The sequence below is a fragment of the Acomys minous genome (assembly GCF_964271855.1).
Source record: "Acomys minous genome assembly, chromosome: 7".
NCBI classification, from domain to species: Eukaryota; Metazoa; Chordata; class Mammalia; order Rodentia; family Muridae; genus Acomys; species Acomys minous.
Window position 1 is genome coordinate 72,154,024 of NC_140488.1, and position 15,710 is coordinate 72,169,733.

The following is a 15,710-nucleotide window of genomic DNA, read 5'->3' on the forward strand; positions in this document are numbered from 1 at the left end:
CCTAGCATTCCCAAGTAAAGCTTCAGCTGAAAAAACAGATAATCTGATCGTGTGGCCAGCTAGCATGTCTGGCCCTTTTCTGGGTGGCTCTGGCGAGACATATAGAGATTCTCACATCTTGGGCATGGGAAGGATGTTTAGCAACATTCTCCACTGAAGTGCAGATCCAAACCCCAGCAACCCAGCTAAAACTCAAAGCCTAGACTCTTTGGTGCCGCTCCTAGAACTTGGTTGGTAACGCTAGGTGCGAAGGCTACAAGTGTATTGCTGCCTCCTTTCCTGGCAGCCCTGCAGAAACACGTGTATGGAGGACAGGAGAAAATCCTATCCTACAGCAAGAGAAATGGGAGGTTCCTAAGCACACCTGTGAGCTTTCTGCCAGACACTTTGCAAGTTGGTGGTACCTCCTACTGCCAGTCTTCCCAGCCTCATAGAGGACAGTGATGGCCTGGAATCCCAGTAACATGTCTGGGATGGAGACTGAAGTAACTTAAAAAGAGACTTGTTTTCTGGGTGGGATTCCCCAGAGAAAACCATGGCTCTCTGGGCTTAGCTTTCCGTACACAGTGGAGAACAAGGCTCATGTTCTGTCTCAACTGGCTCCACACGGGTGAGCCAACTGTCTTAATGACCTGAGCATTTCCGGTTGCCCAGCCTACCCTCCAGCTGAGCTTAGATTTGGCTTGCGGTGGTGTCTTGGTTCCAAACCATCCAACTGGGACAAGGGAGAGGGGGGAACCATATCCTGCCTGGAACCTTCTCCACCCTCCCAAGGCAGCAGCTCTAGACTTTCTGAGGACCCTTCTTGTGGTCAGCCTCGTTTGTTCCTGTGGGAACCAGCTACGCCTCTGAAGTCTCTCTAGCCTCAGTGCTGCATAGCTTGTTCCTTGAGGCAAGAGCACAGCAAAGTGTAAACAAATTAGCAACAGAAGGATCTCATTTCCCCTGCAGCCCACGTGGGCTGTGGCACAGGAGGGAATGTGCTTAGATGTGCTATGGGCTCCTGGCACTCTTATCTCTCAGCCCACTGGGGGAGGCATTTTTCTCTCTAGTCCATGGCCCCCTATTCTGTTTGCTCTTCCTGTAAGAACATTTTGCAGAGCCAAGAAACTTTCTGGATGGTTTCGTTTCCAGGGGGAAGAACATGATGCTGCTTGTGGCTAGAACTTCGAGTCATTCTCCTTAATCTCTCACATCAGAGTGCTAAGTCCTTTAAGGTGATTGGAACATGGCAAAGTATAGGCGACACTGATGAGCCATTTCAAGGGCCTCCCATCCTGCAGCCTAGCTAGAAGCAGTCACCATGCAGCTCCCTGCTCTCCCATGTTTTCCCCAAAACTCTTTACTTCAAGACTAGCTCCTTTCCTTTGGATTAGGACGCAGCCCAGGCCAATCCCATAGGATACCCAGAATCTAATGGGAGAAAACCCCAGAGAGTCTAACAAAAGAGAAGCCATCGGCTTACCTGTAAGTTTCAAGTAGAGACAACGTGTTTGAAACTAAATCCCCTACTTGTGTCCAGTGACAAGGAGCCGATGGAAAGCACCAGCGATGAGAGTTTCTTGGAATCACAGGGCCGCAGGCTGCACCGCCTAAGTCCCATTATTTAGTATAAAAGCTGTTCCTGTGTCTGAAGAACAAGAAGATCATTGGCTAATTTAATGGCCAGATGAGAACTGTTGCAAAATATATGGACGCATCAAAAAGAAAACAGCTCTTCACTAGGTTGTGCCAGTATTGTGTGAGGGCAGACGGCTAGCCAAACCAACCTGCCCCCATGCCCTTTCCCCTTCTAACACTTTGCCTTCTGTTATGGAAGCTTGTGGCAGAGCAGAGCCTAAGCGTTTTTAAGCAATGACCTGTCTTTCTTGGGCTAGGCCCATAACTTGAGGCTCGACTTCCTGTCAATCAATCAAGCAGGTTGCTTACTCTAAGGGAACTAATCCATGTTGTATACAGCAACAGAGACAGGGTTCTGGGAACAAAAGGAACTCCTTACCTCACAGTCCATATATAGATCACGGGGCGGGGGGGGGGGGGCAGGGCGTGCTTGAGATAAAAGGATTGGGCTTTCTGGACCTTGGGCAAGGATACAGAGAAAGGAAGTTATCCTGAGATCATCAGGCAGTCTCTGAAATATTAAGAGCCCTGAAAATAAGGACACACCAAAGAACAGCTCAAGCTTGCAAGACCAAGACCAAGAGTCTTGGCTCCTTGCAAGTCTCTGCTGTTACTGGGGAGAAAACTTTGGTCCTCCAGTCTCCTCATAGTGTCTAAGTAAGAAATAAGGTAAAACTACTGCCCTATGGCACACTCCTTGAAGCCTCTCACCTAACCTCTGCAAAGGCCAATTCTGTTTTTCTTTCTTTCTCTTTTCTCTTTCTCTTTCTCTTTTCTAATCCTCTCTCATGGGATGCTATAATCACACAGATCTGGATTAAAGTCCAAACTTTATTTATTTACTTTTAATGAGACAGAGACTTGCTGTCGTAACCCAGACTGCCCTTGAACTCCTGATATTCTTGCCTTAGGCTCCTGAGTGCTGGGATTACATGTGTTTGCCGTCGCAAGTGTCCCAGTGTGAAGCTTTGTTTTTAAGTGTCTAGACAAGGCGAACTTTACTCGTGATCCAGAGGGTGCACTAGGAAGAGCTGATGTTAACAAAACAAGCAGTTGGTTTTTAAATGTAACTGGAGTGGTAACTACGGCTTTCCCCGCCCCTCCATCCCCCCACCCAGGAGTCTGACCTCACAGTCTTACTCAGTTTGCTAGTCTTTAAAAAATTGAAGGCTTCTGGGCATGTTGGCACAGGCCTTTGATCCCAGAAGTTGGGAAGCAGAGACAGGCGGGTCTCTGAGTTCAGGGCCAGCCTGGTTTACAGAGTTCCAGGACACCCAGAGCTACACAGAACTCTGTCAAAAAGAAGGAGGAGGAGGAGGAAGAGGAGGAGGAGGAGAAGGAGGAGGAGGAGGAGGAGGAGGAGGAGGAGGAGGAGAAGGCGGCTAAGCATTTTGACCTGGGTTTACTTTAGGCAAATTACCTCTCAAAATCTCTGCATCCCCATCTACAAAGTCGGGTTCAGAGGGTTCCTATCTGCTCTGCAGGTTGGTGGCAAGTGGGGCTGTGGCTAAAGGCAGGGCATGGAGGTTTCTAAGGGCAAAGGGGGGGCAGGTAAATTGCTTTCAGACTTCTGAGGATAGTTCTTGGTGTTTCTCCCACAGCTCTCTAAGCGTGCGCTATTTCACCTATGGGATTCTGTTTGGTTGTGGCTGTTCCTTCGCCTTCCAACCATCACTCGTCATCCTGGGCCACTACTTTCAACGTCGCCTAGGTCTAGCCAATGGCGTGGTATCTGCCGGAAGTAGCATCTTCTCCATGTCTTTCCCCTTCCTCATCAAAATGATGGGGGATGAAATCAAGCTGGCCCAAACCTTCCAGGTGCTCAGTACCTTCATGTTTGTCCTTACGCTGCTCTCACTCACCTACCGGCCCCTCCTGCCCAGCTCCCAGGACACCCCAAGCAAGAGAGGTGCCCACACCCTCCGACAGCGCTTTCTGGCTCAATTCAGGAAGTACTTCAACATGCGTGTGTTCCGCCAACGCACCTACCGCATCTGGGCCTTTGGGATCGCTGCCGCCGCCCTTGGTTACTTCGTCCCCTATGTACACCTGGTGAGGAAGAAACTGGCCTCAACCTACCTGGAGTCCAAAGGGTGGGGGTGGAGGACATTGGAATGGGCAGTGGTTTGGAAAAGGAAACGCGGATCCAAGCATGGTGGTTCAGAGATGTAGTCTCAGCATTGGGAGACTGAGGTAGGGGAGGTTGCTCTGAGTTTGATGCTAGCCTAGGCTACACAGCAAGACCCTGTCTCCAAACAAATAGACAAAGAAGGAACCTCACTGGGAAAAGAGTGTAGTTCCTAAGAGCAAGGCCCATGATAAAAGCTTAGATAGAAACGAGGCTTGGTGGTGCAGGCCTGAAATTGCAGCTACTCGGGAGGTTGACAAGAGGATCCTAGTTCAAGGCCTCTCTGAACCTCAGTATGAATTCAATCCAGTCTGGGAAACTTATCAAAAGTGTGTCTCAAATTAATAAAAAATAAAAAATAACAAAAGAGGGCTACAGAAGTAAATCAGTGGTAAGAATGCGTGCCCAGCAGGCACAAGACCCTAGGTTTAATCCCTAATACTGAAAACAAAATGTTTAACTGCATGGCTGGGTTTTGGAGACTAAGCAACACTGGAAGAGTGGGACGTGGCTTGTAAAGACTGCTCTGAGGAATGCTGTTCTCTGAGGCCAAATGATTTTGTTGAGGAAATAGCACGGGTGGGAACACTCTAGAGTCATATGTAGAAAGTGCTTTACTCTAGTGACAAATCCTACAGTTTAAAAGCCCATTGGCCATAGAGCTGTTGACTGGCAAGTAGCTGTTTGTTATTCTACACAGACTGTGATGTTTGCTGTGTATGTGCATGCGTGTTAGGGGTGGAACACAGGGCCTTGTCCCTACTAAGCATGTGGTCTACCACTGAGCTACATCCCTAGCCTATAGATCTCGTGTTTCCTAAAGCACACTTTGAAAGAGTTGCCTGGAAGCTGGCAGACCCTTATCTCCTAGTGACCTGCTATTTCAGCCTGTCAATTGTAAGTCATTGCGTGGAGATTGTCATAGAAGAAGAGCTAGATTGTCCTGTTAGGGCTTAGACAGCTTGGAAGTGGACAGCCTTCCAAAACACAAATTCCAGGGAGTCTAGGAAAAGTAGCCTTTTGCGATTGCTGGAAGCAGCTAGATGGAGCTAGGGGACACAGGGGGGTGCTACTCCAATCAAAGGCTCTTGCCCTGGTCCAGGGAAGTGAGTAGTCGAAAATCTTGGATATGCCTGCATTTAATCAGTCAGTTCCTCTTTCTCCTCCTGCTCTGGGGGGTCCTGGTGTTATGCTTTTCAGATGAAATACGTGGAAGAAGAATTCAAGGACATCAAGGAGACCTGGGTACTCTTGGTGTGTATTGGGGCTACCTCGGGCCTTGGACGTCTTGTATCAGGCCACATCAGTGACTCCATTCCTGGACTTAAGAAGATATACTTGCAGGTGAGTGTTCACTTGGCCACAGCCTACTATTGCTTAGCCCTGGATTCTGGGATAGGATGTAGAGTGAGCCGCCACTACAGGTCTCTTGGCTCTGGCTTGACACATAATAAATAATTAAACTCTCTGAGCCTCATTTTCCTCTGCTTTTTTTTTTTTAACTTTCTTTTAGTTTCCCCTGCTTTTAAATACAACCATCTTTGTTTTCCTTCTTTTACTAGCATGGAGTAAGGATTCAGTGAGAGCTCTGTATGTGAAACTTTGCAGAACACATAGCAGGTAGTTCTGTATTAATAATAGCTCAGCAAGCTAGGTACAGTGGTTCACACCTGTAGTCCCAGCACTCTGAGAGGCAGAGATAGGCAGATCTCTGTGAGTTCAAGGCCAGTGTGGTCTACAAAGTGAGGCCATGATACCCAAGGATACACAGAGAAACCCTGTCTTGAAAAACCAAATAACAACAACAACAACTCAGAAAGGGAAAATGGGAAACTCAGGCCACAAGTTAGATGTGTCCCCATGAATAAGGATTTTTTAATTGATTCTCTTACTCTCTTGAAATCTACAGCATTCTATAGCCCAGTGCTTCTCTCTTCCAGGCCACACCCAGGCCCATCACCTCTCACATTTCCAGAGCTACTTAGCATCAGGCACTGGCTCTGAGCTCCTATCCTAGGCAGAGACAGGTAGATCTTTGTGAGTTCAAGGCCAGTTTGGTCTGCATAGCAAGTTCCAGAACAGCCAGAGCTACATAGAGAGACCCTTTAACAAACTAACAAACAACTAACTAACCTGAAATGCCATCCCACCAATGGACACTAAAACCAAGCCACAAAAGGCCAAATCTCACTCTTTCTCTCTAGACCTCACTTTCCTTATTTGTGCAGTGAGAATAATTCTTCCTTTTTCTAACTTGTCATAAAAATTGGCATCAAAATAAACAGAGAGGTAGCCCAGTTTCGTTCTTTTGACAGTAATACAGTTTTCCTCACACCGTGGGCAGTGGCCACCCTAGTGGTACTCTACTGATCCCTTTTTGTGTGATCTGGGTTTTGTCTGGTTTGAGTACAGGCTGGTTTTGTCTGTCTAGTAGCATTAATGCCTTCCTGGCCTGGGTCATGGTTCTGTTCCTGGCAAGAGGTGCCAAACTGTAAAGCCCTATGGAAGAGCACAAGCAATCACAAATTACCTACCAGCAAGAGGCTGAGTTTGCACTCACTTCTGTCCTGCAGATGCCCTAAAAGTACTTCTAAGAGGCCCTGACCATTTGTAGTGCGATTCCATTATCTTTGGCAGTGTCAAGTGGATAAGCGTCTGTTCTGTTGTTTTATTTTGTTGTTATTTTGGTTGGTTAGTTGTTTTTTGTATTAGAGACAGGGTTTCTCTGTTAACCAGAGCCCTGGCTGTCCTGGACTCTCTTTGTTGACCAGACTGGCCTCAAACTCACAGAGGTCCACCTGCTTCTGCCCCAAGATTATGGGTTCCCTTGTAGCCCACCCAGATCAACCTAGCATCACACTGAAGGAGAAACTGAGAGATGGCCTTCTTCCATAAAAGTGGCAGAAGTGCAGCATGCTTCTCATATCTTATTGTCCTGATTTGCTTTCTTTTTTATTTTTTGTTTTGTTTTGTTGTTTGGTTTGGTTTGGTTTTCCGAGACAGGGTCTCTCTGTGTTAGCCTTGGCTGTCCTGGACTCACTCTGTAGACCAGGCTGGCCTTGAACTCACAGAGATCCGCCAGCCTCTGCCTCCCAAGTGCTGGGATTAAAGGCGTGCGCCACCACTCCTGGCCCTGATTTGCTTTCTACTGATGAGATAAGCACCATGACCAAAAGCAGCTTGGGAACGAAGGAGCTTATTTCATCTTACGGCTTGTAGTCCATCATGAATGGAAGTCAGGGCAGGAACTTGGAGGCGGAAACTGAAATAGAGCCATGGAAGAATGCTGCTTATTGGCTTGCTCAGCCTGCTTTCTTATGTAACCCAGAACCATCTGCCCTTCTCTATCAATCATCAATGACTCAAATGTCCCCTAGACTTGTCTAAAAGCCAATCTTATGGGGGCACGGGGCATGTTCTCAACTGAGGTTCCCTCTTTTTACATAACCCTAGCTTGTCAAGTTAACAAAAAACTAACCAGCATACCTATATTTCTCTAAATGACGGATGGCAGGCCCACATCTCAGAGATAAGTGAACGGCCCAAGGCCAAACCAAGGGTTTGTGACTGGGATAAACAAACTATGAGATGTTTCATTCCTATGCAAATAGCAACAAGTGCTTTATCTGAGTGGCTTTTCGCATAAGCGTATTTGTGCTCTCCCAGCCTCTTTTGTGGGTCACCCAACATGAGCCTTCCCTGCTAGTATGGGCAGCTTCAAGACACCAGAGAGTTCAGAAAATGAGGAGAAGCTGGCACTGCGGCAGAACTTTCTCTTGCAGCAAGGCAGCATCCCCTGCCTGGTGCTCTAGCTCACATGCTTTCCCCGACAGTCCCCGACAGAGAGGCAGGGCCTGTGCTGCTTTTGCTTCCTGTGGTGCAGCTAGGGGTTCCAAGGGACAAGGACACACAGCTAGTCAGAGGCTGAGCTAGGTAGAAGGCAAGACTTCAGGTGATTTCTCCCGTTTACCTTCCTCTTACATGGTCCAGCTTCACCACTCAGAAAAATATAACGTTGGAATGTAGCTGAGACATCTTTACCACCGGATAGCCCAACTCCTTCACTTTATGAATTTTGAAAGTTTGGGGCCGAGGTGGGTGTAGTTCAGTTAGTAAACTGCCTTCCTTGTAAGTTTGATCATGAGAGCTGATTTTATTTTTTTGAGCTCAACAATAACAAAAGCCAGCAAGATGGCTCAGTAGATAAAGGTGTTTGCCATGCAAGCCTGACAACCCCAGTTCAAGCCTTAGAACCACATACAGGGAGAAGGACAGAACCAACAAAGTTGTCCTCTGACCTCCAGATGTGCTCTCTCTCTCTCTCTCTCTCTCTCTCTCTCTCTCTCTCTCTCTCACACACACACACACACACACACACACACACACACACACACACACACGGGCAGTGGTGCTCACTCGTAATCCACCCTCTGGAAAGGGAGAGATAGGAGGGTCTCTGGAGCTCAGTAGCCAGTCAGCCTAGCCTAAGTGGTGAGCTTCAGGCCTGTGAGAGGCCCTTTCTCAAAGTAGACAGCCTTCCTGAGGCTGACACCTAGAGTTGTCCTCTGGCCTCCACATTTGTGTCCACATGTGCATATGCATCTGAACCCCCAAATGTGTACACACACACACACACACACACACACACACACACACACACACACACTTTTTCAGTTGAGTATTTTTGGTCCAAAGCACAAGACAATGGATGTAGGGGTTTTGTTTGTTTGTTTCTTTGCCTGTTTGGTTTTGGGGGTGTTTTGTTTTGTTTTTCAAGATGCTCTATCACAGGAGCACAGCCAGCAGATGCAAGAGCCACCCGATAGACCCTGTGATGCCCTACAGTTTGTAAAACCAACAGGCACGCCAGTCATCTAGCTCCTGATTCGTCTGTTAGAAATGAAATGGAAACAGCCTGCAAATGACCTCATTTTTTAAAGCCGGAGTTTCCATTTCAAAGAAGGATTATAAATTTCCATGCCTTGACAAGGCCTCGTGGAGGAGATAGGTGAACTGGATACAGCAGTTAGCAATTTCAGCTGATTAAGATCAGGTAATGGAGCTGGATAAGGTGGTGCACGCCTGTAATCCTGGCACTCAGGAGGCAGGTGGACCGCTAGGAGTTTGGGGCCCAGCCTAGTCTACAAAGCAAGTCCAGGACAGCCAGGACTACACAGAGAAACCCTGTCTTGAAAAACCAAAACAAGGAGGAGGAGGAGGAGGTGGAGGAGGAGGAGGAGGAGGAGGAAGAGGAAGAAGACGAAGAAGAAGAAAAAGAAGAAAGAAAGAAAAAAAGACCGAAAGAGCAGTTAATGGGGTCCTCTGTGATATATAATGGTATTAACTCTTAATTGCCATGCGGCTTGATTGATAGGTAGGACTGATTTTAGTTCACAGTTGCATGTGAACCTCCTAAAGGAGAAGCTGGAGTGGTTCCATTCTTATTACTAGCTTCTACATAACTACCTCAAAATGGCCTGGGCCAAGTTCAAAGTCTCCCAACAAAGACATTCTAAGATGTCCAAAAGTCAACTGATAAACTAACAAAACCACTGTCTGCAATAACACAGAAAATCTGTAGGGCACAAAACAAATTTGATTTGTGTTTCTCCTCTACGTTCCTGGCTATGGTTTCCTGGCTGTTGGTCCATTGTGGGCCTCTGGACAATTTGAGGGCATCCTAAGGCCTTAGTACAAAGATCAGGTCTTAGTTCCGGCCCTGAGATGACCCAGCTCACCCAGCTGCAGTGAGTTGGGAATGGGCTCTCCTCTCTAATGCCCACAGTCCAGGGCTGACTCAGTCTAGGTCACAGACACTGATTGCAAAAGACTACAATTAACAACTGGAGGTGGAGTGCCAGAGGAAAACACCTAGTCTCTAGAAAGACAGCTCCTTTGGTTTGGAATCATCATGCTCAGCCCAAAGAAATCACAGTGACTAGTCCGTGCTCTGTTCCTGGGCTCTCTAGATACCCTTCTATTGCACACCCTCTCTGTTGCCTTCTCCGGCCTATCAGCCAAACGCAAAGGTTCCCAGAGCCTCAGTGCCTGAAATACCTGAAATGGATGATGTGGCCCATATCCTAAAACATAAGAAAATCTGAGTGTGCCATTTCGGGCTCAGGTATTTCCTAAATTCTACCCAAACAAAGATGGACATTGGCTCCTTCACCTTTTTAATAAGCCGTTTTAATAATACCTTGCATCGACGCCCCTTTCTAATCATCAGGCAAGCCTTTCTCACCTCCTTCCTTCCTCTTCCCATGCTTAACTTGACCTGAAAACACCCACAGAGTCTGATGCCAGATCCTCTCTCGGGATTAGAAGGCAAAAATAGTGATTCCTCTCCCTCCCACTCAGGATCCATTGCAAAGACCAACCTCTTTGACTATGGGCAAGCCAGTGTCCTCCCCCCTATCACAGCTTTTAAAAGGCCTGCTAGATTCAGCTAAATAGACCCAGCCTCTCTTAAAGGCCAAGCCCCTCGGTGAAGGACGTAGACAGGGCTTCAGTGCATAGTAAATACATTCTAACTGTGCTCAGCTGACCCCATCCAGTCTCATCTTACAGAGGGCAGCAACGAAGATCTGAGAAAAGAGATGTGATTCGAGGTTGTTGTTTCTCTAGGTCCTCTCATTCCTGCTCCTGGGGCTGATGTCCATGATGATCCCCCTGTGCCAGGACTTCGGGGGCCTTATCGTTGTCTGCCTCTTCCTGGGCCTCTGTGATGGCTTCTTCATCACCATCATGGCTCCCATTGCGTTTGAGCTGGTGGGACCCATGCAGGCCTCACAGGCCATTGGCTACCTCCTGGGCATGATGGCCCTGCCAATGATTGCTGGACCCCCCATTGCAGGTGAGGCTAATCTCTGAGGAGGGGGTGAGTCTGGTTTTCCTTGGGACAGCCCTAGATCTATGAAGAACTGCCCCAACCTGCAGGGTTAGAGTAAAACTCGGGAGGGAGGTCACCTGTTGAGAAATGCAAGACACAAGGAAGGAGAGCAAGTCTGATTGATCAAGCTCTCAACTTTATTAGTCAGGCATCAGCTTTTATAATTCAGAAGGCAGGGAAGCATATCGCTACAGCAACGCAGTTGTGGGTTTTTCTCAAAACATAGGGAATTCCAGGCAGGGTCATGACGTCCTGCTATGCAGGGTATCTTGCTTTGTCTTCATCTAGCTTTAGTCTAACTGTTGACTCACAACAGGGTCGCTCTATCCCTATCTGTCTTTAGCTGATGACTCACAACAGGGTCAGCTAGTTTCTGGTGAAAGGTAAGCTCTGGGAAAGACAGAGACTTAAAGGTGCAGACTTGGACAAGATGGCTGAACATTGGTCATATGGCCTATCGTCCCCAACAAAGAACCACTGCTTAAAACCTCTTTCCCTCTGGTTTTCTGTATAAGCATCCTTGTTAAAGTGCCAGAAAGTCCTGATGGGAGCAATGCAACAGTCACGGGCATGGGTTGTCCAGAGCTGTATATGTTTCACCAAGATTTCACTGGAGACAGCACAGTTCCTTCCAGAGAGTAGAGAGAAAAGTAAACTTGGCCTTCTCAATCACTGCGTAGCATAGGCCGACCTGAAACTTACTAGGTAGACTAAGCTGGCCTCAAGTTCTTCATCCTCCTGGTTCAGCCACTCAAGCACGTATTCTCTTTTAGGTATGACCATCACACTGACTTTAGTCTAAGTTTCTCTTTACTCTCTCCACAGTCAAGGGATTAATTTCAGGGAAGTTGAGTAAAAGAAGAGGTAAAAGAGAAAGCTGGTCCTGGTTTTACTAAAACTTAAAGACACCCTCCACTTCCTGCTCTTCTTCTACTGGCTTTGGAACCAAGCCCATAGTAGAGATTTAATTGAGGAAATACTCCAAGACTAGCAAAATGCTGGTGTGGCATCTTAGCCTCCAAATTTCTGCCTCCAGCCTCCCTTAAGGGCATAGTAAGTTCTCAAGGAGCACAAGAAACCAGAAAACCAATGAAGAGGGAAAGAACTTCATCTCCTTTCCAGGGATTTACTGCAAACATATTGTTTGTTCTTCTCCTAGGCTTGTCTAATGACCTAATTCAGCAAACACTCCTCAGACACTAACGTGCAAGGCACTGTGAAGACACTGTGTGATCGTGGTACATCTTTCACTCAAGGCTCTTGCTCAGTAGGAACAGTGTGTGCTAAGAGAGGAGTCTCTACACAGCCAAAGAGTGCCAGAGACCCCCCAAATTCTGTCCATTTCCCTTATTTCCTGAGTAAACAATAGGACAAGGGTCTTCTTGCCTTTTGGGGGTAGAATTTCTGGACTCATCTTCACGATGAGGTACTTCCTATTAGCTTCTGAGATATGGTACTCATATTAAACACAGCCATGGTTTTGGCAGCTGGAAGAGCCCAAAGGACTCGTGCATACATGAACTGGAAGAAGTTACACATATTCTGCTTCCTCCTAGGGCAAATGGAAGTCCAGAGAAAGGGGACTTGAGAGAAAAGGCCAACAGGATGGCCAGCAAGATGGTTCTGCCTGTAAAGTGCTTGCTGGGCAAGCCTCTTGATCAAAGTTTTTATCCCTGGAATATATGCAAACCTGGGAAGAGACAGCCTACTCCACCTTCCACGTGACCATCGTGTCATGCGTGCTCCCCACCCCCCCCCACACACACACAATAATAAATAAATAAAAGAGGAATTCAGCTGAATTGCTCCATGAGAGCAAGGGTGGGAGGGAGTAGTAGGCTGAAGGCTTGCACCATGAACCATTCTCTTGAGTCTTTTGAACTCAATTCCTTTGTAACTCCAGCCCTAGGTGTGCCTGACAGCTGGCTGGTAGCTTAATGAAAGACAAACACAGAAACTTTAAAGAGACGCTTCATTAGTGTCTTTGATAATGAGTATTCACCTCAGGGGCCTGTAGCCTTGAAGTTGAGGGAGCTCCTGAATCAGGACAGCATAGACCAGAGCTCTTGAGAGGCACTGGGGTGTCCCCCAGAAAAGGAGAGACAGTGCCTCAGGGTTACAGGGAAAAGCTAAACTATGTTCATGTCTCTTGTCCCGTTTCAGGCCTCCTTCGAAACTGCTTTGGTGACTACCATGTGGCCTTCTACTTTGCGGGTGTACCCCCAATCATTGGGGCTGTAATCCTCTTCTTCGTCCCTCTGATGCATCAAAGAATGTTCAAGAAAGAGCAGAGAGATTCCAGCAAGGACAAGATGTTGTCCCACGATCCCGACCCCAACGGAGAACTGCTGCCAGGCTCTCCAACTCCTGAAGAACCAATTTAATGCCTCTGCCTTGCCAGTGTGTGCTGCTCCCCCACCCCACCCCACCCTTCCATCCCACCCTGCTCAGCATTTACATTTTTGCCACCAGCACACTTGTTCCCAAACCTGTGCACACAGCATCTCAGCCACCTGACCATCTCCTCTGAGCCAATGCTCTTGGTGTTCCAAACTCATGAACCAAATTCTCCCCATGAACGCCTTGAAACCCGACAGGCTCTTCTGCCAGGATCTGGGAAAGCATGGGATCACCCACCCACCCACCCCCGGCCTTTGGATCCTCTCCATATACTTTCTAACCCCCTGGGGGGAGGAGGAAGGAGATGGGACCTCTGGCCCCAGCTCATTTAGTCACCCACTAGAATCAACTGCCAAAGGTGCTACCGTGGCCCCAGAACTTATTGGAGAGACCCAAGCCTCTGTTTGCTGAGGAATTTGTTCCCATCCATCCTTGAGAGCCATTTGGGGGTTGTGGGAAGGAAGGCCAAAAGAGACAAGGAGCCTTGGTTTACATCGAAGCTCCCAAGGGCTTTGATAGTTGGTTAACCATCTGCTTCCCTTTTCCCTCCCTTTTACTTTCTCTCTACTGCCTCCTCTCCATTTTCTTCCCCTCTATTCCTTTTTATTACTGTCATAGACATATAGGTGCTTAGAGAAAGGAAGGACCCAGAGCTTGGGCCAGCCAGCTTCATTTTGGCCCAGACCATCCCTAATAACTAGCATTAACCCAGCTCATCTCAGGCTGAGCTACATCTCACGTCTGGGCTCAATCTGATAGTGACTGGAGGAACAGGCTATCACATAGAGACAGGAGCTAGATGCTACAGAGTTCCATGTACCACTCATTGATGTGGAAAGATTAACCAAGAGGCCTTCCCAGCTTCCCGTCCGTGTAGCCACCTGTCAAATGTGAAGAAAACTCCTTTCATCTCATCAGACGCAGGAGGGATGATGACAGTGCACTGGCAAGATGGGGGGAGGTGCTGTGGTTAATGACTTGGTAAAGGACCAACTCCTCCATCTCTCATTTTTTCATAGCAGGTCAATATTTCCACCTGGGCCAGGCCAGGAAATGAACTGTTTTAGGAAACAAAACAAAACAAAACAAAACCTCATTCTGTACCTGGATCCCAAACAAGCATAGGCAGCAACTGCACCTAGGGTTGGACAATTTCTTTTAGGAAAAGGATGCCACCCTAGCCTTTACCACCCAGTCTGTCCCCCATTCTGAGCATCACGGACCACTCTGCTGAGTGGACATTATAGGTGCCAGAAAAAGTAGGTTCTGGACCACCACCATCCCTTTGAAGTTGGTGCCAGATACTTTTCTACACCCAGGCTCTGGGCAACAGTCTTACTGAAGTGCATTCCAAGTGTCCCTGGCCAGAGGCAAAGGGCACTGCCAGCCTTGTCCAGTTGCACAGCTCACCTCATTAGGAACCCAGCCTCTCTCCTCCCTGTCTTTGTGTGTGTGTCTCTCTCTCCTCTCTAGGCCTTTGTTTATTGTGTTCCTGTACCCAACCTTTCATCATCTTTTTGCCAGGCATCCCTGGCTGTTACTTGGACCCAACAATAACTTGCCACCCCAAGCCAGGGTCAACCCAAGGCCAGGAGGATGAGGTTGCTCCGAGGGGCTCCAAAGAATACAATGGTCCCCACTCATGAGTTTTTCCGTTACTAACAGGCAGCTGGGGCAGAGTTGGCCTCTGATATTTCATTCAAGGCCAAAGTCCTGAGCCCCCCTCCGCTGGTCCCAGTCCAGCTCTTATCAACTCCCCAAAGGAAAACCCATTGGTTCTTGGCTCTCAGGACAGGAAGGGGTGGGGTTACTGTCCTGTCAACTCAAGCATCTGTGGAACAGGAGAAGCTGGGCCCCAGGAGCCCTCTGACTCCCAGGAGAGGCCATTGAAAATACTGGAGCCACAATGCCTCTGCTTCCATTTCTCCTTGCCCCACCCCCTCCAGGCCACTTGGGGGGAGGGGGTAACGAGTATGCAGGGCCTCCTTCGTTGCTCATGGCTGGATGGTTCTTAAGAGCCAGGCTGCCACTCCTCTCTAGATGAAGGAAAGACTTTCACAGGTCCCGGTCCTGCCCATTCACGTGTCACCTAACATTGGCAGGATGTCAATTGACCTTTTCCACACATGTGTGTGTGTGTGTGTGTGCACATGTGGGCTTGTGTGCTTTCCGAGACAATGTTATTTGGCCAAAGCAGCACAGTATTAATATTTAGAGTGGGAAGCAGCCTCTTAGGCACCACAGTTAAAACTAAGAGAACGAACAAAATTTCAGAGCTTGAGACCTGGGACATTTAAATCCTCAAAGGGTTTGGAACAAAATAAACAAGATTTAAATGTTTGGTTTGAGTATGTATGTTGCCTACAAGCATGTAATAGTTTTAACCTGGCTAACAGCAGGAAATCTGGCTCCACACTTGAAGTTTCATTCCAAACAATATTACTGCCTGGCTCTCTGTGCTCCGGGAAAGCTGACAGTGGAAGAGGGAACTGGGGAAAAAGTGTTTCAGATTGAAAAAAAATTTTTATGGTACTCTTTAATGGGGAAAGTGGTTACTTCACAAGATGAGAACATAATTACCGGCTGAGTTGGCGTAGCGTCCCTGTCAAGGCTAGGCTACCACCTCAAAGTGCCACACTGCAAGTCCACAAATACAATGGACCCCCATCT

At 47.8% G+C, this 15,710-nt stretch overlaps 1 protein-coding gene across 1 annotated transcript in view; it reads left to right on the forward strand.

The window, feature by feature from the left end:
- SLC16A2 (solute carrier family 16 member 2) overlaps positions 1-15,380 on the forward strand; it is a 118,162-nt gene extending 102,782 nt beyond the window's left edge. Inside the window, exons 3-6 of the mRNA XM_084789598.1 lie at positions 3,222-3,672; positions 4,949-5,092; positions 10,376-10,604; positions 12,804-15,380. Coding sequence (XP_084645724.1) covers positions 3,222-3,672; positions 4,949-5,092; positions 10,376-10,604; positions 12,804-13,024 — 1,045 coding nt within the window. The 3' untranslated portion in view covers positions 13,025-15,380. The remainder of the gene's footprint in view (positions 1-3,221; positions 3,673-4,948; positions 5,093-10,375; positions 10,605-12,803) is intronic.
- Positions 15,381-15,710: the final 330 nt, after the last annotated feature.